At 44.1% G+C, this 24,427-nt stretch overlaps 1 protein-coding gene and 1 non-coding gene across 11 annotated transcripts in view; both read left to right on the forward strand.

Annotated features, from left to right (window-relative positions):
- fhod3b (formin homology 2 domain containing 3b) overlaps positions 1 to 24,427 on the forward strand; it is a 601,875-nt gene that overhangs the window by 256,305 nt on the left and 321,143 nt on the right. For all 10 annotated transcript variants that reach the window (XM_078198392.1, XM_078198352.1, XM_078198362.1 and 7 more), the window contains exon 4: positions 23,810 to 23,877. In XM_078198392.1, coding sequence (XP_078054518.1) covers positions 23,810 to 23,877 — 68 coding nt within the window. The remainder of the gene's footprint in view (positions 1 to 23,809; positions 23,878 to 24,427) is intronic.
- LOC144481873 (U2 spliceosomal RNA) lies at positions 5,590 to 5,789 on the forward strand. Its single transcript, XR_013495790.1, has one exon. It is a non-coding gene; the product is annotated as a U2 spliceosomal RNA (small nuclear RNA).

Below are 24,427 nucleotides of genomic sequence, written 5' to 3' on the forward strand. Positions count from 1 at the left end.
TGTGGGGAAGAATGATACCATAGGCATGAGTCTAATACTTTAACTGGCTGTAGTGGTTACCATGCTCTACACTTGATGCAGAATGATGCCCCTGAAGCGATAGAACCAATTGTCTCTCTCTAATGTAGGGAGGTGCCAATGGTCCATTGTAGACTATGACTGATTACCTATGGGTGTATTGAAAAAAAAACAGCAGTGCTGACTCAGTCAGTCTTCGTGAGATCAGGTCAGAAAATAATATTTGCAAAGATTTTCTTTTTGAACTAAATGGCTAATCATAGGATTAATAATTTGAGAACTCAATTAGGTGACATTAACCAGGCTGAAGTAGGATGAGCAGCATCTCTTTCCCCCACCATGCCCCATCCCCCCCCCCGACTGCCTTCAGAAGAGGTGTCAATTTCTTTATTTAGTTGATTGGGAACAGGCCAGAAATGAATTGGGTCTTACTGAGATGCTGAAATATTCCACGGAACTGGAAGGTGTGGAATTGTTTTCTTTTTGCCTCTATAGTCACAGGCCAAGCTCAAATGGTGGCATTGCAAGGTAGGTAAATAATCTGGACTTTCACTTGTTCAGTGTTTGAGTCTTGCAGGGGGGAAGGCACGATGAATTCTGTCCATTGGACTAACTTCTTCCATGCATTCTATGCACACCATATAACAACATGGGTCATTTGTCAATTGCTGGCACTCCTAGAATCCTAGAAACCCTACAGTGCAGAAAGAGGCCACCTGGCCCATCGAGTCTGCACCGACCACAATCCCACCCAGGCCCTACCCCATATCCCTACACATTTACCTGCTAATCCCTCTAATTTACACATCTTAGCACACTAAGGGGCAATTTTAGCATGGCCAATCAACCTAACCCGCACATCTTTGGACTGTGGGAGGAAACTGGAGCACCCGGAGGAAACCCACGCAGACACGAGGAGAATGTGCAAACTCCACACAGACAGTGACCCAAGCCGGGAATCGAACCCAGGTCCCTGGAGCTGTGAAGCAGCAGTGCTAACCACTGTGCTACCGCTGCTGATTCAGAAATCCTGGGTCAGATCTCACCTTGGAACTTGAACATGCAGTTTAGGCTCACTCTCCACTGAAGCACAGGGGGAATGCTACACTGTTGGAGGTCTTGTCCTTTGAATCAGATGCTCCTATAAATGATAATTGATATTGTTCAGAAGAGCAGGAGGTTTTCGTGGTGTCCTGGCATACGTACCAACACCACGAAATAAAAATTGGATTTACGAATTAGTTCTTTTATCAATTGCCATTTGTGTGCTTTTGCTTTGAGCAAGTTGGCTGCCTCACTTAACCTACAGAAGTCAGTGCACTTCAAAGGGAAGCATTTTATTCAAAACTCTACGATATTTGAGATGTAATAAAACTCAGTATAGTTCCAGGTCTGTCTGTTCTTCCCTACTCAATCTCCCTCGGAAAGGTTTTGCGTGAATAGTCCTTTACCCCTAAGAAGAAAACGCCATAAAATTCATCTACCTGACCACACCTCCACCATCTGCCACCTGCTCTGGTGACTGCCATAAGCAACCACTTTATCTCAGGACTGTAAACGATAGGCTAGATTGTACGTAGCCTTTTGGGGAAAATAAAGTTGAATGGACCATTTTTTTTGTTTCTCTTTATAGCTCTGTACTTTCTTTTTATATTGTGATGACGGATTTGCTTAATGAAGTATTTGAAGTTTGCTTCACATGCGTATTTTAGAAGTAGATTTTCAGAAACATTCTGTCAACATGATCAGTCAGATTAGACTCAATTTCCTTGACTACTCTGACGGAGGGGTTGAAAAGGGCCTTTTTACCCCGTGACAAGTTTTTAGACAAAATCACCCTAGAGTGGCTTGAAGCTCTCTGTGAAGAGTGATATGTCTGGCTTCAAGTTTTATAGGAATCTTTATATTGTACGTTTTGAATGAACTTATCGTAAGGCCAAGGCACTACTTGTTGGGAAAGAAAATGCAATGCCTGTGTAGGATTTAATTTCTGCTTTTCGTCTTGTTGGCTGAATGAATGAATGGTACGCACATGGGATAACACCAAGCTGACCCTTCAGACCAAGCCGATGGTTTAGAAGGAAAATGCTGGAAAATCTCAGCAGGTCTGACATCAACTGTGGTGACAGAATTTAAAGTTAAAGTTTTTAAAGTTTATTTATTCGTCACAAGTAAGGCTTACATTAACACTGCAATGAAGTTACTGTGAAATTTCCCGAGTCGCCACACTCCAGTGCCTGTTTGGGTCAATGCACCTAAGCAGTGCGCCTTTCAGACTGTGGGAGGAAACCGGAGCACCCGGAGGAAATCCACACAAACATGGAGAACGTACAAACTCGACACAGTCAACCGAGGCCAGATTTCAGCGTACCTGGTGCTCAGGCAGCAGTGCTTACCACTGTGCCATTGTGCCGCCAGAGATCCCCTCTAGAGGGCACAGTGCTGAAAAAGACACCAGGGGCGGAAAGATTGACGGACCATTTAAACAAGGTGGGAACTTCTGGTCTTGTCTCACACACAGCCGGAAAATCCCGCCCCATATCAGTCGAAATCTCACTGACAAACCTGCAGTCTGTCAACAGCTCTCGGCAAGATGAACGGAAAACTGTCCCATCACCATTGAGAGCAGCATCTTGGCTATTGTCTTGTCCTGGTGCATCTTACCCCTTGTCTTGTCCTGGTGCATCTTACCCCTTGTCTTGTCCTGGTGCATCTTACCCCATCCTCTTTGTACATACGATCAACCTTTTTTTAAAAGAAAATTAAGCCCTGCTGACTGCTCACGTTCGTCTCTAAAATTGGCTAACGTAAACCAGCCTGTATCATATTCCCATTTGAAAACTTGTCATAGAGGTTTACAGCATGGAAACAGGCCCTTCGGCCCAAATTGTCCATGCTACACTTTTTTTTAAACCCCTAAGCTAGTCCCACTTGCTCACATTTGGCCCATAATCCCTCGATACACATCTTACCCATGTAATTGTCTAAATGCTTTTCACGAGACAAAATTGTGACCACGTTGTAGAACAACTCTTAAAATATTTTCAAAACTTTTGTGTCCCAAGCCTTTGCAAAGGATAGCAATCCCTGGCACTGGCATCATCGTATAAATACTCAACATGCTTATATGTATTGTTCTCCGCATTTTTAATAGCAGCTTTAGCCCATTCATTTTAAGCAGGTCAACACCTCAGGAAAGAATTTAATAAGACCTAGCTGACAATATTTGTGCCCAAGCCCCAGTCTATTTTTTGTTTGCTCTGCCCAAGGTTATTTGGCACAAGGTGTAGTTTGGCATATGGAAAATTGTAAGGGTACGCTCAAGTGAGGGTGGATTATAAATATAAACTCACATGGAGGGGAGGGCATTTTAGGTGTAAACTCATTGCGAGGAGATTATAGATGCAAACCTGGATGGTAAGTGCATTCTATAATGCACTGTCCAACCTAGCCATTATTCATAGAATCTACAGTGCAGAAGGAGGCCATTTGGCCCATCAAGCCTGCACCGACCACAGTCCCACCCAGGCCATATCCGATAACCCCACATATTTACCCTCCTAATCCCCCTGACTATAAGGAGAAATTTATCATGGCCAATCCACCAAACCCACACATCTTCAGGGTGTGGGAGGAAACCCGAGCAACAGGAGGAAACCCGCGCAGACACTGGGAGAACGTGCAAACTCCACACAGACAGTGACCCAAGGTTGGAATTCAACCCGGATCCCTGGCACTGTGAGGCAGCAGTGCTGAGCACTGTGCCACTGTGTTTTAATCTTTAGTGTTGTGGAATTTCTTGCGTTTTCACAATCGTGATACAAGAGTTCCTAAAACCCAACTTGCTGACTAGGAACTTGCCCTTGGGTGACACAGTGGTTAGCACTGCTTCCTCACAGTGCCAGCGACCTGGGTTCAATTCCAGCCTTGGGTGATTGCGTGGAGTTTGCACGTTCCCCCCCCAGTATTTGCGTGGGTTTCCTCCGAGTGCTCCGGTTTCCTCTCTCAGTCCAAAGATGTGCGGGTTCGGTTGATTCGCCATGCTAAATTGCATCTCAGTGTCAGGGGGATTAGCAGGGTAAATACGTGGGGTTATGGCGTTGCAGGGATAGGGCCTGGGTGGGATTGTTGACAGTGCAGGCTCAATGGGCTGAACGGCCTCTTTCTGCACTGTAAGGATTCAATGGATATTTTTTGTAAAAGTGATTGCTTGTCTTGTAAAGATATGGTGGTGACTTTATAACAATCTGGGCCTTTGGGAAGAAAAATGTGACTGAGCTGTGGAGCAGATTGGAGTCAGGTACAAGTCATCCAGATCCACAGACACTGGATAAAGAATCATAAACTTAATTCAAACAGTCTGTTTTAATATTCTGACAGTTGATGTAAACTACTGAGAGTGATGATGTGATGGGTCATTTTCAAGTGGGACTCCAATGAACGTCCAATCTTCCCCCAATTGTGGTTTCAGTTTTGGGTGCTTTAGGCTTCCTGTCCAGTTCTATCTCCGTGTTTTTATTCATGACCACTTGGGTGGTGCTTTGTGCTGGGACATTGTTATGTGGATCATGGTTACCCTCTAACTGGCCCAACCACCCAGGCCTTTCCGTGCAAACCTGGATATTTCCAGTTGTTTTGACACTCGAGTTCTGAAATCATCTCATTCTGACTGACTGGAAACACTTTAACTAATTGTTTCATCTAAACTGTGCAGCGCTAATAATATCCTTGTCTCCATAAACCAGAGCTGCCAAATCCAATTGGGAAGCAAGCCATAGATACAGCTGTGAAGAGATTCTAGAGCACTTTCAGGAGGAATATTCCAAAATTGATGAGTTACTCCCACCTATGCACCAGGAAAGAGAGAGAAGGTTGATCACCTTGGTGGTCTTGTCACTTGGTTGACCTGCTTATTGTCTTTAGTCTGTGCTGTCAAGCCATGCCTGGGGGATTTGTATTATATGCTTTACTGGGAATGTTAGAATCCTAGTTAAGATGGGCTTTGTAATGCTGTTGGGATGCAATGCAATATTGTAGATTTGGTATTGGTTGCCCAATCCAGAACTGGGTTTTCAAGGTATGTGGGGTGCTTGTGAAAGAGAGAACCAGGTCAGATTGCAATACACAATAATCCTGCTGTATCATGTGTGAATGTGAAAGTGTTTTATTTTTCTTACTAATGCAATTTAAAATCTGGATTTTATATAGTGTGTTTTGGGTTACGAAGAGCCCTGATCTTAAACTGTCTAGTTTTAAAAGTGGTAAATGGTTTATCCACATCAAAGTCCAGAGTCCTGATAAAACTAAAAGTATTAATTACCAGGAATCAAATTTTTGTTTTCAATTGACGCACCAGCCCAGACATGATCAACTTCAGTATTTTAGAACTTGACCTTTTTTTTTGGACTGCTTTATTCTTGCCAGTAAAGAATACTCCAGAGGTGGAATGTCCACTCTTAGGGACAGTAAGAAGTCTCAAACAGGTTTATTTGGAATCACGAGCTTTCAGACCACTGCTCCTTCCTCAGACTCACCTGATGAAGGAGCAGCGCTCCAAAAGCTCGTGATTCCATCGCTTCTCGGCCTTTTGGCTAAGATCAAGTGTAGTATGGATCGCCTGCACTTGGTTGAGGTCATTTGGTTACGCTGAGGCTTCATATGTTTCATATGAAGCAATTTTTAAAAGCGGCATCTCGGCCTTTTGGCTAGGATGCAGATGAGCTCAAGTCTTGGAGGAGGATCCTCCCCCTTCTCCAATCAGCTTGACTCATGTGGATCAGGCCCAGGACAGGGTGGTTTTCGTCTCCCGTCCTGTCTTGTCGGCCTGGATCTGAAATGTCTCAACTTGTTGAGACTCTGATTTGGATTTGATTTGATTGAATTGGAAAAGAATAATAAACCTGTTGGACTTTAACCTGGTGTTGTGAGACTTCTTACTGTGCCCACCCAAGTCCAATGCTGGCATCTCCACATCACTTTTAGGGAAGCAATGAGCTGGTGGTTTTATCGTTAGACTATTAATCTAGAAACTCAGCTAATATTCTGGGGACCCGCGTTCGAATCCTGCTATGGTAGATGGTGGAATTTAAATTCAATTTTTAACAAAATCTGGAATTAAGAATCTGATTACCATCAAACCATTGTTGACTGTCGGAAAAGCCGACATCTGGCGGAGTTTGCACATTCTCCCCGTGTCTGCATGGGTTTCCTCCGGGTGCTCCTGTTTCCTCCCACAGTCCAAAGATGTGCAGGTTATTTGATTGGCCAGGCTAAATTGACCCTTGGTGTAAGGGGGATGAACAGGGTATATACGTGGGGTTATGGGAATAGAGCCTGGGGGAGATTGTAGTTGGTGCAAACTCGATGGACTGAATGGCCTCCTTCTGCACTGTAGGGATTCTATGGTTCACTAATGTCCTTTAGGGTAGGAAATCTGCCGTCCTTACCTGGCCTGGCCTACATGTTACTCCAGAGCCACAGCACTGTGGTTGTGTCTCAACTGCCCTTGGGTAACTAGGGATGGGCAATAAATGCTGGCCAGACTGCATCCCCACACCACCTGTTCTTGCATCCAGTTTATAATCTGTACTTGGACCAAGGTCAATCCTGCTGTTGATAATTGCAAAAACAATTAGTATCAAACCTCTAAGAAGGACCAAGACAATGAAATAGATACATTGTGCTACAACCATATCACCCATTAATTTCTATGTTACAGACATGGTATTGCTTTAGATTGAGAATCTCTTGTGCATTGGGTGGCCAAACTTCCAGCATTGCCCTGAGGTCTCCAGGAATTGAGGATCAATGTCCAGGATATTGCTATTTGCAATCCTGGGGGAAAATCATCAGGAGTGGCGGCGGTGGGGCGGCGGCAGTGGTCGTCGATAAATATTTTTTTAAAAATGCATTCTTTGAACATCTCAGATGCAAGGGTGGCATAGTGGTTAGCACTGCTGCCTCACAGCGCCAGAGACCTGGGTTCAATTCTGGCCTCGGGTGACTGTGGAGTCTGCACATTCTCCCCGTGTCTGCGTAGGTGCTCCGGTTTCCTCCCACACAGTCCAAAGATGTGCAGGTTAGGTGGATTGATAAATTGCCCCTTGGTGTCAGGGGGATTAACAGGGTAAATACGTGGGGATAGGACCTGGATGGGATTGTTGTCGGTGCAGGCTCGATGGGCCGAATGGCCTCCTGCACTGTAGGGATTCTATGGTCTCTCTTTACCAGATATGAAAACATTGAAAATTGGGGGGTGGCCGTTTGGATGACAGTCAAGCATCATCCAATTGGGTAGTGAATTTTCTTGCTTTCCAGTTGGCGTAGGAAGGCAGTATGTCACGAGGAGGGGTGTGTTGGAGCGTGAGGGCAAGGGGTGATGAAACCTGCAGGCACACATGGAAATCACTGTTGGCACCCCTATTTTGGCAGTGGGCATGCACTCCATTGAAACCACCAGATTGTTTGCAATTTGAAATTACCCCCACCAAAACCGAATGCTGAAATATTTCTGACGGTTTACTAAGAATTAGTGAGAAAAGTCACGACGTTCTCACATGCCAGAGCCCTCTTATCTCTTAGATTAATGTTAATTTTTCTCTCACGGGCTGCAATGCAAGCCAAATGCAGGTGGCAGCCTGGATCACAGTGGAAAGGTTTCTCCGCTGCTCTCTCCTCACCGAAAACTCTGCCAAGCGTGGGCAGATAGGTTTGATGCTGGTTATCCTTTCCACTATCAACAACATCTTGTTGACATATGGACAAAAATGTGCAGCCTAATTAAAGGATAAAGCCCTGCAGGTATTCTTTTTTTTAAAAAAAGTCTTAAACAGAGGTATGTGACTGTCTTGGGTAATGAAGAGAATTTACCTCGCCTATTGGCTGGTTTGTACCTCAATGTCTCCGTGGCAGTAGCAACAAAGCAAAAGCTGCCAAAGTTCTCCTCTTCCACCTCTCTCGTTTTTGACATAAAAGGTAATATCGGGAATTCACCTTTCCATGACTGGGTGCCCATCAAATTCCACGAGCTTTGGCAGGTCTGGGCAGTCTTGAACCAGAGTGGAGTAAATATTTTCTCAAAATACTTCACAATGACTGCATTGGCTATCATGTTATGTAGGGGTTCGCTGTCTGCAACAGCCTGCGAATGAATTTGACCTGCAGACTTGAAACTAAATTTAACCTCCTTCTCTTCAGAGAAGGAAGCATGCAACATATCTCCCTTCACCCCCACCCACTTTGTTTGAGAAGTTAAGTATAACACAACAGTCATGCTTTAACAAAATAAACAATTTTCACTCTGTGGTGTTGCAGGAGTGTTTGCTTTATTGTAGACAGCCCTGGCAATGTAATCCTAGATCAACAGATAGGATCGAGGGAATGAGGCATGTGTTCAGAGTTGATATTTTTAGCTTTCCAGTAGCAGCAGGAAAGCTGGGCGCCATCTTTAACTGGTTCAAGTTCATGAGGTTAAAGGTCAAACTCTTTGGATTTTACTTTGGAGTAAGTTGTGTTCTAGTCAGCTTTGCCTCCTGAAACGCGTTGTTTTCTACTTTGTTCACTCAATTGCAGAATTTGATTCAAAGCACAAACATCTGACAATTCGCCACGTGTTGAACCAACACAAAGCTGCTGTGCAATGTTCAAATAAGTTGATCAGTGTTAATAAATTCTGATGCCTGCTTTCAAACCCAGCAGTCTGGCTGTCTGAAATTTCTAATCCTTTGTGTACAGCAACTCTTTAAACATCTGGCTTTTTGCCAGCTCACAGGAAACAAAAATTACTTGAAGTCTCACAAAAGATGGTTTTAGAAACACAGAGTTGCCCTCCCCTGCCCCTCAAAGCTACAGATAAAGTTTGGAAGGTATGTTGCAAGCTATTAGAAAGGGAGAATGGAAACCTGTGAATCAACAAGGGCACTTTCAGAGTAACCGATACATGAACACAATGGACTATGACTGGATGTGTGTCAAGAATTACTGCTTTATATTTATGCAAGAGGATCAGTTTCTGTTTCTCTCCCTACCTAGTCCACTTCCATTCTCTGCCCAGATCCCATTCTGTTCTGTTTGTATTAAATCCCTCCAATTCTGTGAACAAAAGTCCCTGCAGGGTGGAAAGGATGGTTGCGCCAATTAAAACGCCGCGGTGTTTTGTGTCCTAATGCTACCTTAATGCTGCATTTATAAACAGTAATCCCACATAAAACTGTTCCCTTAAAAGCAGTACTCTCCCCGCACCCACACTCCCCCCCCCCCCCCCCCCCCCCCCCCACATGGTAGCAAACCAATCCATCTGTGCCAATGTACTCATAATACAATTGCTTCCAAGAGCAGGCTGTGTTCAGGAACTGACATGTAACATATACAAGAGTATTATAATGCAATAAAACGGTGTATTATTTTTCAGTAAAACACACTCTCTTCCTGTCATTTGATAAGACCACACACTTTTTATATATTCCTGTAAAACTGGGACTGCACAAAATCTTTCAGTTTTGTTTGAAAGATTTTGGGCGGAACTCTCTGGCCTCTCCTCAGTTTTTTTTCTTGTCGGTGGGAGTTGGTGTGCCATTCACCGGCAGCGGGATTTTCCGGTCTTGCCACGGTTGATGGGAATTCTCGTTGAATTTGCCCCACGTTGCCGGGAAACCCGCTGCCAATGGGGCCAGAGAATTCCAGTCATTGTCTTTCCCAAGCAGGTGACTATTTCTTCCGTGTTGTTGGCACTTTGCTGAATGACCTTGGGGGAGCTTGGGGCGTACTAATGCTGTCACTGAGCTATTAGTCCAACAGTTCAACGCCAGCATCTCCACAACATGCTGAGCTATTAATCCAGAGATCCAGGCTAATGATGTGGGGTGGAGGGGGGGGGAGGGTGCAGAACACGTTCAAATCTCATCATGGTAGTTGGGACCATTTAAATTCAGTTAATAAAATTTTTTTAAAAATATTATTTTTTAAAAATCTGCCAATTGAAAGCTAGTCTCAGTAATGGCGACCATGAAGTTAAAGGTCAAACTATTCCGGTAAGCCAGTCAATCTTGCCAAGCTGCTGCTGAATGGACAGCAGCGGCAAGGGCAATTGGGAGTGGGCAATAAATGTTGACCATGCTCGCAATGACCAGATAGGCAATGGCGTGGTGGTATTGTCATTGGACTAGTAATCCAGAGAACCAGGGTGCTGTTCTGGGGAGCTGGGATTTGAATCCCACCATGGCAGATGGTTAAATTTCCATTCGGTAGAAATCTGGAATTTGAAAGTCTACTGATGACCATGAAACCATTGTCGTAAAAGTCTATCTGGTTCACTAATGTCCTTTAGAGAAGGCCGTCCTTACCTGGTCTGGCCTACATGTGACTCCAGACCCAAAGTAATGTAGTTGACTCTTAAATGCCTTCAGAGATGTTTAATAAATGCTGGCCCAGCCAGCACATCCACATCCCTTAAAAGAATTTTTAAAAAACAATGAAAATAATTTTTAATAATTTCTGACTCACGAAACTTATTTCACGGTTGCCTCGGCATCATGACGAGTTATTTGTTTAAAGTCCTTGAGGTTTTTGGAGAACAACAGAGACAATGGATGGCAGGATCGAAAATCAAGGTTAGTAAGACTATAAGAAATAGGAACAGGAGTAGAACATTTGGCCCCTCAAGCCTGCTCCATCATTCATGGCTGATACAGACTCCAACACCCTTACGCATGTCCAGCCCATTGTCTGACATTTGGCTGGTGGGAGGTCACAGCCTTAATGTGACTGCATTGAGTATAAAAATTGGCAGGTCATGCTGCAACTGTACAGAACCGTAGACCTCATTTGGAATATTGTGTACAATTCTGGTCGCCACACTACCAGAAGGATGTGCATGCGTTGGAGAGGGTACAGAAGAGGTTTACCATGATGTTGCCTGGCCTGGGGGGTATTAACTATGAGGAGAGGTTGAATAAACAAGTTTGTTCTCACTGGAATGACGGAAGTTGAGGGGCAACCTGCTAGAGGTTTACAAGATTAAGAATGGTATGGACAGAGTGGATAATCGGATACTCTTTCCTAGGGTAGAAAAGTCAAGTACTAGGGGACGTGGGTTTAAGGTGCACGGGGAAAAGAACAAAAAACAGTACAGCACAGAAACAGGCCCTTTGGCCCTCCAAACCTGCGCCAATTACGTTTACCTGTCTAAACCAAATGCTTATACCCCTCTATTCCCCGTTTGATCATATGCCTATCAGGATAAGAGGTTTAGACGGTCAAGAAAAGTTTAGAAGAGATGTGCGAGGCAAGTTCTTTTTCTACACAGAGGGTGGTGAATGTCTGGAGGCGCTGCCCGGGGAGTGGTGGGAGCGGGTACAATAGTGGCATTTAAGGGGCATCTAGACGAATACACGAATAGGATGGGAATGGAAGGATACAGACTTTAAGTGCATACGATTTTAGTTGAGGCAGGCATGATGATCGGCACAGGCTTGGAGGGCCGAAGGGCCTGTGCTGTACTGTCCTTTTGTTCTTTGTTTGTTCTTTGCTTGCATACATTCAGTGGGAGCAAGTAGCATGTTTAATGTGGAAACCGAGAGTTGTCAGCTGACTGGGATGGTTATAATTGGAAGAGGCAGTGGTGAGGTTCCACTTGTCTGTCTCATTCAATGATCTGACTGTTCAGAAACAATTGGATTTGCTTACACTTGCCCATTCAAGATGTTGGAGAATACAGGAGATACGTTGATAGGGTTGGTCACCAGGCCGTTGTTCTCGTGCCAAGTCTGAATTGTCTCCCAGCTGTTTTGCGGTTTTACATTTCAATTTGACTTTTGTTCATTATTTGATTGCAGTTATTTTAAAAGCTTCCATCTGTATCAGGTGCAGTTAATTCAGAGTGTGCTCCAGAAAGGCCTAATTGCAAAAAGGAAGCATTAGGATTACCTTTGGGCTTCATTTTTGTTGCCAACTTGGCAAGGACTAAGAAAAATATATTAACCGGTCTAGTAATGGCCTGCACATTGCTGATTTTGTCATATCTTCAAAGAGGGGGAAAACACCGTTGAATTTTCTCATTCAGGAGGTTTCTGTTCCTTTATCCCTTAAGGCAGCAGAGCGCTTATTACTAACGGGCAGCCCAGCAATCCTGCTCAAATGATGCCCTGTCTTCTGTGATTAAAAGGGAAGGTATACAAGAAAATTAATAAGTAGTGACAGGATGCGAATGAAGTGCCTTTCCTTGCATGGCAGATCCCTGTGCAGCAACCAGGAAACCCAGCAGTAGCCGACCAGTTCCAATGCAGTTGCCCGATCAAAGGTGATCCTGACCTGGCACCTAGTCGGGGCTAAAAGCTACGCTGCAATTGCATTGAGACACCAGGTTTGGCTTGCTGGGCTGAACCTTCTGAGGAGTGACAGTCATCGTGGATTTCCTCTGCATTTCGGGGCCAGACTTCAGGACTTGGCCTCTTCAGAAATGCCGAGTGTTCCTGTTCTTGGGAGTCCCTCTTCATGAGGTAAGATGGTCGGGGAAAGCTGAGCTTAACGACCATAACTTCCTGGCTTCTCAGCATCTCTTTTTGGGGGTACCCCAGTGATGCACTGGGGAATCTCCCTCGGATGTTCCCATGTAAGGGTTTACCCAACAATCGTCCAGAAGAGCCAACTTCCCTTGGAAGTTACTGGTCTAAGTGTTGCATTTAGGCAAGTATTTCTTTACTAACATGGCCAGAAGCTTTGGGGCGTTTGAATAGCTTTTGACTGTGTTAGTGAATGAATGGGTAGTGTGGCAATTGGCAAGATGCCAGTTGTGCAGAGTCCCAGTTGCCTAGGGTGGCAGGTTGGGTTGTGGGTGGAGTTTGGGAAAAGGTGTCAGAAGATGGGTGGGTGAGGTGGTGGAGGTGCTGGAGGATTCAAGGAGTCGGTCAGGTGGAGGCTTGAGAAACTCAAAAGGAATTAGAAAGGTTGGGGGTAGTTGGAGGGCTGGGGGGGGGAAAGTGGGATGGGGAGGTGGTCAGTGGGGGCTGGTGAGTTAGGCGGATAGTTATCCAGGAGTTGTGTTGTTTTTTCTGTCTAACCTTTCCTGGGTAACTATCGAGAGTTCTGGATGCAGGGGAATTGTCTATCGGAAGCTGGAACTACTTTTTGTGTCAACTAAATAAACTAACTCAAACAAACTCTGGAGTCTTTGCATTGGGACTTTGTAGGGGTCCCCCAACACATTTTCTGGGGTGTGACCATCTGAATACTGGACTATCAGGGCCGATGTAAGTTGCAGCAATACTCTTTTGGCTTCCATCACTGATAGCAAGACAGCTTACAGCAGTGGTGAGCTCCGAAATTTAAGCTGGCAAGTGCGGCGGGTGGGGAAGGAAGGGAGAACTATGGGAAGTGTAATGGTTAATGGGAAGCAAAGCAGCAGGTTAGCATGTGGGGAGGAGCTTTCAACTACATGGAAAATTATGAAAAAAGTTAAAAGGAAGGAGAACTCAGGATATGCTATTAATCGAGATGTTAGGATTCAAACAGAACGTATAAAAACTAACATAAAGACGCTTTGCCTAAATGCTGGTAGCATTCAAAACAAGGTAAATGAGTTGATGGCGCAAATAATCACGAATGAGTATGATTTAGTGGCCATTGCAGAGTTAAATATCCAAGGGTATCAGACTATTTGGAAGACAGACAGGAAGATAAGAGAGCTGGTGTAGCTCTGATATTTCAGGATGACATCAGGGCGGTAGTGAGAGATGATATAGGTTCTATGAAAAAAAAGATTGAATCCATTTGGATGGAAATTGGAAATAATGAGGGGAAAAAGGTCATTGATAGGCGTAGTCTATAGGCCACCAAATAATAACATCACGTTGGATCATGTACAAATGTACAATTGACCTGTATTCAAAATATTCCAGCAAATTAGTTAAATATGACCTGCCTTTCATGAACCCATGCTGCTTCTGCCCAATGGGATAATTTCTATCCAGATGTCTCGCTATTTCTTCCTTGATAGATTCAAGCATTTTCCCCACTACAGAAGTTAAGCTAACTGGCCTATAGTTACCTGTTTTTTGTCATGGGGGATTTTAACTACATGTTGATTTATCAAACCAGGTCGGTCAAGGCAGCCTTGATAGTTTCCTTGAACAGTATGTAATGGAACCTACGAGGGAGCAAGCTATCCTAGATCTGGTCCTGTGAAATGAGGCAATAATTAATGATCTCACAATTAGGGATCGTCTCAGAAGGAGCAATCACAATATAGTTGAATTTAAAATACAGATGGAGGGTGAGAAGGTAAAATCCAATACCAGAGTCTTGTGCTTAAACAAAGGAGACCACAATGGGATGAGGGAGGAGCTGGCTAAAGTAGACTGGGAACAAAAACTTTATGGTGGGGCAATTGAGGAACAGTGGAAGACTTTCAAAGCGATGCTTCACAGTGTTCAGCAAAAATATATACCAGTGAAAAGGAAGAAATGTAGACAAAGAGATAATCAGCCATGGATATCTAGGGAAATAAAGGAGGGTATTAAATTGAAAGAAAATGCAAAAAAGTGGCAAAGATTAGTGGGAAACTAGAGGATTGGGAAATCTTTAAAAGTCTTCAAAGCCACGAAAAAAGCTATAAAGAAAAGTAAGATGGATTATGAGAGTAAACTAGCTCAGAATATAAAAACAGATGGCAAACATTTCTACAAATATATAAAATGAAAAAGAGTGGCTGAGGTAAACATTGGTTCTTGAGAGGATGAGGACAGGGATTTAATAATTGGAAATAAGGAAATGGCCGAGGCATTGAACTGGTATTTTGTGTCGGTCTTCACAGTGGAAGACACGCATAATGTGCCAAAAATTGATGACAAGGAAGCTATGGCAGGTGAGGACCTAGAAACAATCATTATCACGAAAGAGGTAGTGTTGGGCAAGCTAATGGGTGTAAAGGTAGACAAGTCTCCTGGCCTTGATGGAATGCATCCCAGGGTACTAAAAGAGATGGTGGGAGAAATAGCAAAGGCACAAGTGGTAATTTACCAAAATTCGCTGGACTCTGGGGTGGTTCCTGCAGATTGAAAATCAGCAAATGTGATGCCACTGTTTAAAAAAGGAGGTAGACTCAAGGTGGGTAGCTATGGGCCAGTTAGCATAACTTCTGTAGTGGGGAAAATGCTTGAATCTATCATCAAGGAAGAAATAGCGAGACATCTGGATAGAAATTATCCCATTGGGCAGAAGCAGCATGGGTTCATGAAAGGCAGGTCATGTTTAACTAATTTGCTGGAATATTTTGAATATAGGATTGCAAGTGTCACTTGAATAGTTTTGTTTCCTGCACACCATACAAAGCATACCATTCATAGAGTACATAGGGGAGAGGGAAAGGAGAGGGTGCAGAATGTAGTGTTACAGTCACAGCTAGGATGTAAAGAAAGATCAACTTAATAAAAGGTCGGTCCACTCAAAAGTCTGATGGCAACAAGCTGTTCTTGAGTTGATTGGTGCGTGATCTTTGACTTTTGTATCTTTTTCCTGATGGAAGAAGGTGGAACAGAGCATGTCTGGGGTGCGTGGGGTCCTTGTTTATGCTGGCTGCTTTTGAGGCAGCGGGAAGTGTAGACAGAGTCAATGGATGGGAGGCTGGTTTGTGTGATGGATTGGGCTACATTCAAAATCCTTTGTATTTTTGTTGTGACCTTGGTCAGAGCAGGAGCCATACCAAAATGTGATGCATACTTTTTAAAAAGAAACACTTTAAATCGATAAATCTGTCCAACAAACAATCCACAGAATCCCAATTAATTTGCTTCCACCTCCAGGTTTACGGGAAACGAGCACTGGGAGAAAGTGACACTTGCAATCCCATTTATCTGACTGCAATTCCTGATGAAACGTGCGGGCACGGGCGCAAGGGGTGTCTGTCCTTGGGTGACTGTCCATCTGCACTTGAACATTTTCCCCATTCTTTGTGTCTGTGTGGGTTTCCTCCGGATGCCCCGGTTTCCCCCCCACAGTCCAAAGATGTGCGGGTTATGTGGATCGGCCATGCTAAATTGCCCCTTAGTGTCCCAAGATGTGTAGGTTAGATGGATTATCCATGGCAAATGTGTGGGGTTACAGGAATAGGACAGGGGAGAGGAACTTGGGTAAGATACTCTGTCAGAGAGTTGGTGCAGAATCGATGGGCAGAGTGGCCTCCTTCTGCACCGTAGGGATTCCATGGGTTCTATGAATCTTTACGACATGAGTCTGGAATAAAAGTAATTGCAATTCAGAAAAAGATGCTTTTAAAAAATGACGGCTAACACAAATTTGCCAAATGTCAAATCTTGTTTTGCTAACTTGAATCCTATTGATGAGGCAACAGGGAGGATTCATGAAAGTAGTGTGCTTGATGTTGGGCATCTGGACTTTTAAATGTGTTTCATTACATACTGCCAAATAGACCTGTCTGCAAATTTGAATCTCAATGGATTAGATGGTTAATTACAGCATGGATAGCAAATTGGCTAAAGAACAGAAAGCAGAATTGTAGTGAGCAGTTTCTCAGACTGGAGGAAGATATTCAATGGTACTCTCAGGGGCTGATAGATCAGTGCTCTTTGTGATATGTATTAATGATCTCATCTCAGCTGAAGACAGCATAACTTCAAAGTAGATATAAACCCAAATATAATAAGCAGTGATGAGATTAGCAGCTGACCTTGGGAGAATGTGGACAGCCTGGTGAAATGGTCAGACAAATGGCAGATGCAACTTAACACTGAGCAGTGATGCATTTTGGTGGGAAGAATGAGGAGAGCCAGAAACGCAATAGTATAGTTTCACAGGAGGTGCAGGAACAGGGATGGGGAGCCTACACGTACAGTTCTTCAAATATGGCAGGGCAATCAAGAAAGCTGTTTGGAAAGTATATAAAGTCTAAAGTTTATTTATTGGTGTCACAAGTAGGCTTACATTAACACTGCAATGAAGTTTACAGTGAAAATCCGCTAGTCGCTCCGGCACCTGTTCAGGTACACTGTGGGAGTATTTAGCAAGGCCAATGCACGGTGGCACAGTTGGCTAAAGAACAGAAAGCAGAATTGTAGTGAACCACAGTGGTTGAGGGGCGACCTGATGGAAGTCTACAAGATTATGAGGGGCATGGACAGAGTGGATAGTCAGAAGCTTTCTCCCAGGGTGGAAGAGTCACTTACTACGGGGCATAGGTTTAAGGTGCGAGGGGCAAGGTTTAAAGGAGATGTACGAGGCAAGTTTTTTGCACAGAGGGTGGTGGGTGCCTGGAACTCGCTGCCGGGGGAGTTAGTGGAAGCAGATACAATGGTGGCTTTTAAGGGGTGTCTTGACAAATACATGAATAGGATGGGAAAGGAGGGATATAATCCCCGGAAGGGTAGGGGGTTTAGTTCAGTTGAGCAGCATGGTCAGTGCAGGCTTGGAGGGCCGAAGGGCCTGCTCCTGTGCTGTAATTTTCTTTGCTCCAGTGGTTAGCACTGCTGCCTCACAGCACCAGGGACCCAGGTTCGATTCCCGGCTTAGGTCACTTTCTGTACTGAGTCTGCTGTTTCTCTCCATATCTGCGTGGGTTTCCTTCGGATGCTAACCACTGTCCCATCGTGTTGCCTCAGCTTTAGAAATAGAAAAGTGCCGTACAAAAAGCAAGCAAGTTATTGTAAACCCTCGTATATTACTGCTGAGGACCCAGATGAAATATTGTTCAATTCTGGGCATTGGAAAGGAGGAAGGTTGAGAAGGAGTAGAGAGGATGCAGAGGAGCTTCACTTGGGTTATACAAGAGACCCAGAACTTCAATGATATCTTGAGATTAGAGAAGCTGAGATTCTTCTCCTTGGAGCAGAGTTTTTAAGAGGAGATTAGGTGTTCAAAATCCTGAAGATATTTGAATGTCTGAACAGTGTGAGACACTTTCCAGTGGCAGGAAGGTTAGTATCAGAAGGACTTTGCTTCAGCTAAATGGCCAAGGAACCAGAAGCACATGATGGGATAGTTTCTTGTATTGTATGCAGTGAGTTATTATGATAAAGAACGACTGAAAGAGTGAAAGAAATTTGATTTAATAACATTCGGAGGTGAATTGGATAATTACTTGAAGGGGAAAATGTGCCAGGCCTGTGTGTAAAGGATAGAGGAATTAGAAATCTCTTTCAAAGAGTTGGCACTGGCATGATGGGCTAACTATATCATTGTGATTTTTGGATCTACCCTATTATACTGTCTTGACCCTGTTATTTCATCCCACAACAGTGAAAAGCTATGATATTGATCAGTCCATATAGTTTATTCATTGATAACATATCATAGAATCCCTGCAGTACAGAATGCTGAGGCCATGGCCAGATCAGCCATGACCTTGTTGAGTGGCAAAGCAGGCTTCAGGGTCTGGATGGCCACCTCCTCCTTTCTGATGCACCTGTGACCATGTTACACTACATTTGTTGGAATGTAAAACCATGTGTTAGCCATGTGGAAAGTTGCCCACGTATGTCCTATCTACAAAAAAACAGAAATCCAATTACCTTGGTCAGAGGTAAAGTGATGGAACAAGACATCAACAGTGCTATATAATGGCACTTGCTAAGCAGCTGCTCACTGGCACTCTGTTTAGGTTCTGTCTGGGTCCTGACCTCGTTCCAGCCTTAGTTCAAACATGGACAAAAGAGGTGAACTCCCAGAGTTGAGGTTAGAGTGACTGCCTTTGATGTGGCATCAAGCAGTCCAAGCAAAACTGGCATTAATGGTAATCAGTGGGAAAATCCTCTGCTGGCTGGAGTCATACCTGGCACAAATGGAGATGATTGTGATGTTTTGAGGTCTATTATTTCAGTTCCAGGATATAATTGTTGGAGTTCCTCAGGACAGTGTCCTAGGCCCAACCATCTTCAGCTGCTTCACCAATGACCTCCCTTCCATCAAGAGGTCAGAAGTGGGGATGTTCGCTGATGATTTGGAATCCTGCAGTGAATATCTCACTTACTTACTCCCCAAAGCCTGTCCACCGTCTACCAGGCACAAGTTGGGAGTGCAATGGAATGCTCTCCACTTGCCTGGGTGAGTGCAGCTCCAACAACACTCGAGAAGCTCGACACCATCCAGGACAAAGCAGCCCTGCTTAATTGCTAACCTTTCCACAAACGTTCACTCCCTCCAGCACCGACTTAACAGTGGCAGCAGTGTGGACCATCTCCAAGATGTACTGCATAAACTCATCAAGCCTCCTTAGGGCAGCACCTTCTAAATCCTGACTGCTATCCTCTTGAAGGACAAAGGCAGCAGGTATCTGGGAACGCCATCACCTGGAGTTTCCCCTCAAAATCACTCCTCATCCCAACTTGGAAAGATATCGCCGTTCCTTCGCTGTCGCTGGGTCAAAATCCTGGAACTCCCTCCCCAACTGTGGTTGTACCTACACCTCGGGGACTGCAGCGGTTCAAGAAGGCAGCTCGTCATCACCTTCTTAAAGGATGTGCAATAAATGCTGGCCTTGTCAGTGACACCCACACCTCATTAATTTTAAAACCTTAAATAACACAAATAGACTTTTGTGAGGAGACTGTTTAATAACTGGCTGAGCAACCCAATATAATTCATATGGACTAATATAGCGGGCTACACATTTTACCATCCAAAATGTTATTGTTTGTTTTGAGTGCGTTTGGTGATTGACTTAACAATGAAAGTTTCATGAAGATCTTTTATTGCAAACTTAAAAAAAAATCCCAAGTTGGTCGGTCATGTCAGGTTCAACATGACCTGCCATCTGAAAGCCTGTATAGATTTTACTGCCTTCTGTGGTTTAGTACTGTAGGTTTACGAGAAAATACTATGGGAAGCAAATTGTTCAGTTGATGCTGAGAGGATGTTTCCTTCACGGGTGAATCTAGAACATAATTTTGGAGTAATGGCTCTTCCATTTAAGACAGATGAGGAGAAATGACTTCTCTGAGAATCTTTGGAATTCTCTACCTGAAGCTTGAGCCATGGAAATGATCCAAGCTTGCGTTCGAGAGATTTTTGGTGGTTGGGGAGATGTGGGGAGGGGACGGAGGAAGAGTGTGTGGTGTGGATATTCGTGGGGACAGGCAGGCAGGAAAATGGAGCTGAGGCCATGATCGGATCAGCCGTGATTTTGTTGAACGCAAAGTAGGCTTGAGGGGCTGAATGGTCATCTTCTCCTTTCTAATGCACCTACGACCATGTTATATTACATTTGTTGGAATGTAAAATGTATGCAAGATTGATGGACTACTCTCTGTAGAGCTTTTATTCAATCATTCACGGGATATGGGCATCACTGACAAGATCAACATTTATTTCCTATCCTAGTTGCCATAGAAAGTGTTGATGAGCTGCATTCTTGAATTGTTGCAGTACATGTGGTGTAGTTACATCCAGGGTGTTATCAAGCGAAGGATTTCCAGGATTTGGACCTAGCAATGATGAAGGAACGGCAATATTTTACCAAGTCAGGATGGTGTGTGCCCTTGGGTGGAACTTGCAAGTTGTGGTGTTTCCATGTGTCAGCAATCCTTGTTCTTCGAAGTGGTCGAAGTCATGAGTTTGGTTTGGAAGGTTTTGAAACACCATTCCTAGTTGGAGTAGTGCGGATGGTATATCCTGCAGCTACAGTGCTGGAGTGAACAAATGTTTAAGGCAGTCAACTAATCTATCGGACTGAATCAACCTGCATGGTTAACCATAGAATCTTGAGTGCAGAAGGAGGCCATTCAGCCCATCAAGTCTACACCAACTCTCTCAAAGAGCATCTTGCCCAGAGCCATCCCCCACACTATCCTCGTAGCCCTGCGCATTTGCCATGGCTAATCCATCTAACCTGCACATCTTTGGACTGTGGGAGGAAGTCGGAGCACCCAGAGGAAACCCACGCGGATACAAGGAGAAGGTGCAAACTCCACCCAAACAGTTACCCAAGGCTGGAATTGAACGTGGGTCTCTGCCGCTGTGAGGCACCAGTGCTTGCCGCTGTGAGGCACCAGTGCTTGCCGCTGTGAGGCACCAGTGCTTGCCGCTGTGAGGCACCAGTGCTTGCCACTGTGCCGCCCTTGCTGAACCATTTCTGAGGGCATATAAGAGCCCACCAGCTTGCTTTCGATCTGGAGTCACGGATCCAACACAGTAGCACAGTGGTTAGCACTACTGCCTCACAGTGCCAGAGACTCAGGTTCGATTCCGGCCTCAGGTCACTCTTTGTCTGTGTGGAGTTTGTACATTCTCCGCATGTCTGCAAGGTTTCCTCCGAGTGCTCCTGTTTCCTCCACAGTCCGAAGATGTGCGGGTTAGGTCGATTAGCCATGCTAAATTAACCCTAGTGTCAGGGGGATTAGCAGAGTAAATATGAGGGGTTAAGGGGATAGGGCCTGGGTGGGATTGTGGTCTGTGTGGACTCGATGGTCTGAATGGCCGCCTCCTGTACTGTAGGGATTCTATGACTCGGACAGCAGATTTCCTTCCTGAAAGGACATTCTTGAACAAGATAAGTTTTTACGACAAATGCTAGTTTCATGGTTATCATTACTGATATTAACTTATTAATTCCAGACTTATTTAATCGGCTGAATTGAAAATTCCCCAGCTACCATGGTGGGCTTTGAACCCATGTTTCTGGATAACGTCCAGTTCTAACCACTCTGCTACTGTGCTCTGCGAAGTCAAACCCAAAGCTCCCTGCTTCCAACACGCATGTCCTGATCTGAGTTTCTCAGTAGTCGTAAATCAGGAGAGTGACTGAGTGCTATCTGTCGGAATACGAGTGTGGCTTTCCTGTCTGTCTTGTGGGGATAAGTGTCCCAGGCGACTCAGTGGTCAAACGGACGCTCATCATGGCTGGACTGACAGATTTTCATTCGAGACAGCAGCTTGTGTCAGGTTTCCTACAGTGCAAATTAAACGATCAATTCACTTTTCAGTGACGCGAAGTCCAGGAAAGAACCATAGCACTCAGATTGTAGGACTGTCTTGATGGAGGCAATATTGGGGTGGCAGATAGTACTGTGTTGAAATGAAAACTACAACTGCTTCGATTGGTGTCAGTAACTTTGATTATGAGGAGCCTCCAAACACAAATGCAATGATATCAAGGTTGCATGCACAGTTAACTGCCATGCATGGGAAAGGGGTGCAAGTTGATCAAAAATGCTGGTTAGCAGAGAATTCCATTTATCAATGGAATACAGTGCAATACATGTAGCATGAACTGATATAAGTACTCTGGAAACAAAGACCAGGATTCATTTCACTTCTAATCTTCAACAGTATATTGAAACTGTAAAGTATTTTTTTAAAAGTACAGGTTCCAGATAACTTAATTGTTTACAGTTGATTTGATTTATTATTGTCACCTGTATTAGTATACAATGAAAAGTATTGTTTCTTGTGCGCTAAACAGACAAAGCATACTGTTCACAGAGAAGGAGAGGGTGCAGAATGTAGTGTTACAGTCATGGCTAGGTTGTAGAGAAAGATCAACGTAGTGTGAGGTAGGTCCATTCAAAAGTCTGATGACAGCAGGGAAGAAACTGTTCTTGAGTCGGTTGGTATGTGACCTCAGAGTTTTATACCTTTTTCCCGACAGAAGAAGGTGGAAGAGAGAATGTCCGGGGTGCAAGGGGTCTTTAATTATGCTGGCTGCTTTGCCGAGGCAGCGGGAAGTGCAGACAGAGTCAATGGATGGGAGGCTCGTTTGCGTGATGGATTGGCAAAATTCCGATTGTGTTAGAGGGAACGTCGGAAATTCTAGCTAATAAAGAATTGCAGTTGGTAGACAACACACAGTTTACTGTACCCTGAGGCGATGCATTTAAATTTACAGGATCTAGCCTGTCATTTGAGCCGAGTTTGTTTTCAACATAAAGTGTAGATCACAGTAACTGAAATGAGATTTTGTTACAACAATAAGATATGTGATTCTACATGGATTCTGCATAATCAAGGTGGATAAGATTTACTGTCGGAGTTCCAGATACATTTTTAAAAATGATTCATAGTTAACCGAGAAGGTTACAAAAGTCGGGTCAGACTGTATTGTTGAGTCTAAAAGTACCAAGTTATCTCTAAACAGAAGCAGTTAGTTTGATGGTGAGATGTTATGACATAAATGGAGGAAATCACATTTTTCTTTGATTATACTGTGTTTTTTTTCCTTGAAGAAAATGTTGTGCCTCTGGGGGAATCGTTGGCTGTGTAATTATTTTAAGAAGCTATCCTTCATACATTAGTTCACATCTGACAGTTCTCAACATTGTCAGGTAGCTTTGGTCTTTTCAATGAAAGCATCATGGGCAGGTACATCTTAATATTCTGAACTCAGTTGGTTCGTTACATGCCTTTGGCAATTAGACAATTGACCCATCTAACATTGCCGCCTCCTGTGTGACAATTTATAGCATTTGCATCTGAGGGCCGCAATGGAATAGAATGAGTTTGGAGTGTGATAGATTTATCAAACAAATGACTGCTGACAAATCCCAAAGATAAAGGCTTTCAGTTAATATGCGACCATCCAGTCAGACACAGACCAAGGCAAATATTTTTTCGTGTGGGGAAGAAGGCAGTTCTCTGTCATGTTTTATACTGGTGCTTCAACCAGGAATGTTAGTCTTCATGGATTTTACAGCTGGGGAAATGCCAGTCAGTCAGACCTGACCAGCTTTGGCCTTTGATTTGTCACTGTCACTCACCTTCTCAATGTTTGATATTCAATGAAGTTTTAACCTTTTTTTTTCTTTAATCTCCAATAATTAAAAAAATACTTTTTTTTTCTTCCTGTTTTGTGCAGAAAAACTCTACAATTCCTGTGGCCGGGAACTGAGGAGAGCTCTTTTTTCACTCAAGCAGATATTCCAGGTAGGTGCCAATGCTCGCCTCGCTGTTGAGAATGTTTCGCTTTGCCTTCCCAGCTCAGTGCTGTGTTTCGGTGCTGAGATGTGCCGATAAGATTCAGTCTCTGGTTTTGTCCGGTTTGCTGATTTCAACACAGGCAGGAGTTCTGTTGTTCGAATTGTGGTGGCACGGTGGTTAGCACTGCTGCCTCACAGCGCCAGGGACCCAGGTTCAATTCCCAGCTTGGGTCACTGTCTGTGCAGAGTCTGCACATTCTCCCCGTGACTGCATGGGTTTCTTCCACAATCCACTGGTTAGGTGCATTGGCCATGCTAAATTCTCCCTCGGTGTACCCGAACAGGCGCCGGAGTGTGGCGACTGGGGTATTTTCACAGTAACTTCATTGCAGTGTTAATATAAGCCTATTTGTGACTCTAATAAATACACTTTAAAAGCTTAACTTAGGTTTGATACTCTCTTCCGCAAATGACATTTGATGCTAGATTCTTAATTTGGAGAGTAAGAGGTCTGTACTTGTGACATTAATAAATAAACTTCAAGAAGATCCCAAATT

The sequence above is a fragment of the Mustelus asterias genome, chromosome 2, assembly GCF_964213995.1.
Source record: "Mustelus asterias chromosome 2, sMusAst1.hap1.1, whole genome shotgun sequence".
In the NCBI taxonomy this organism is placed as follows: domain Eukaryota; kingdom Metazoa; phylum Chordata; class Chondrichthyes; order Carcharhiniformes; family Triakidae; genus Mustelus; species Mustelus asterias.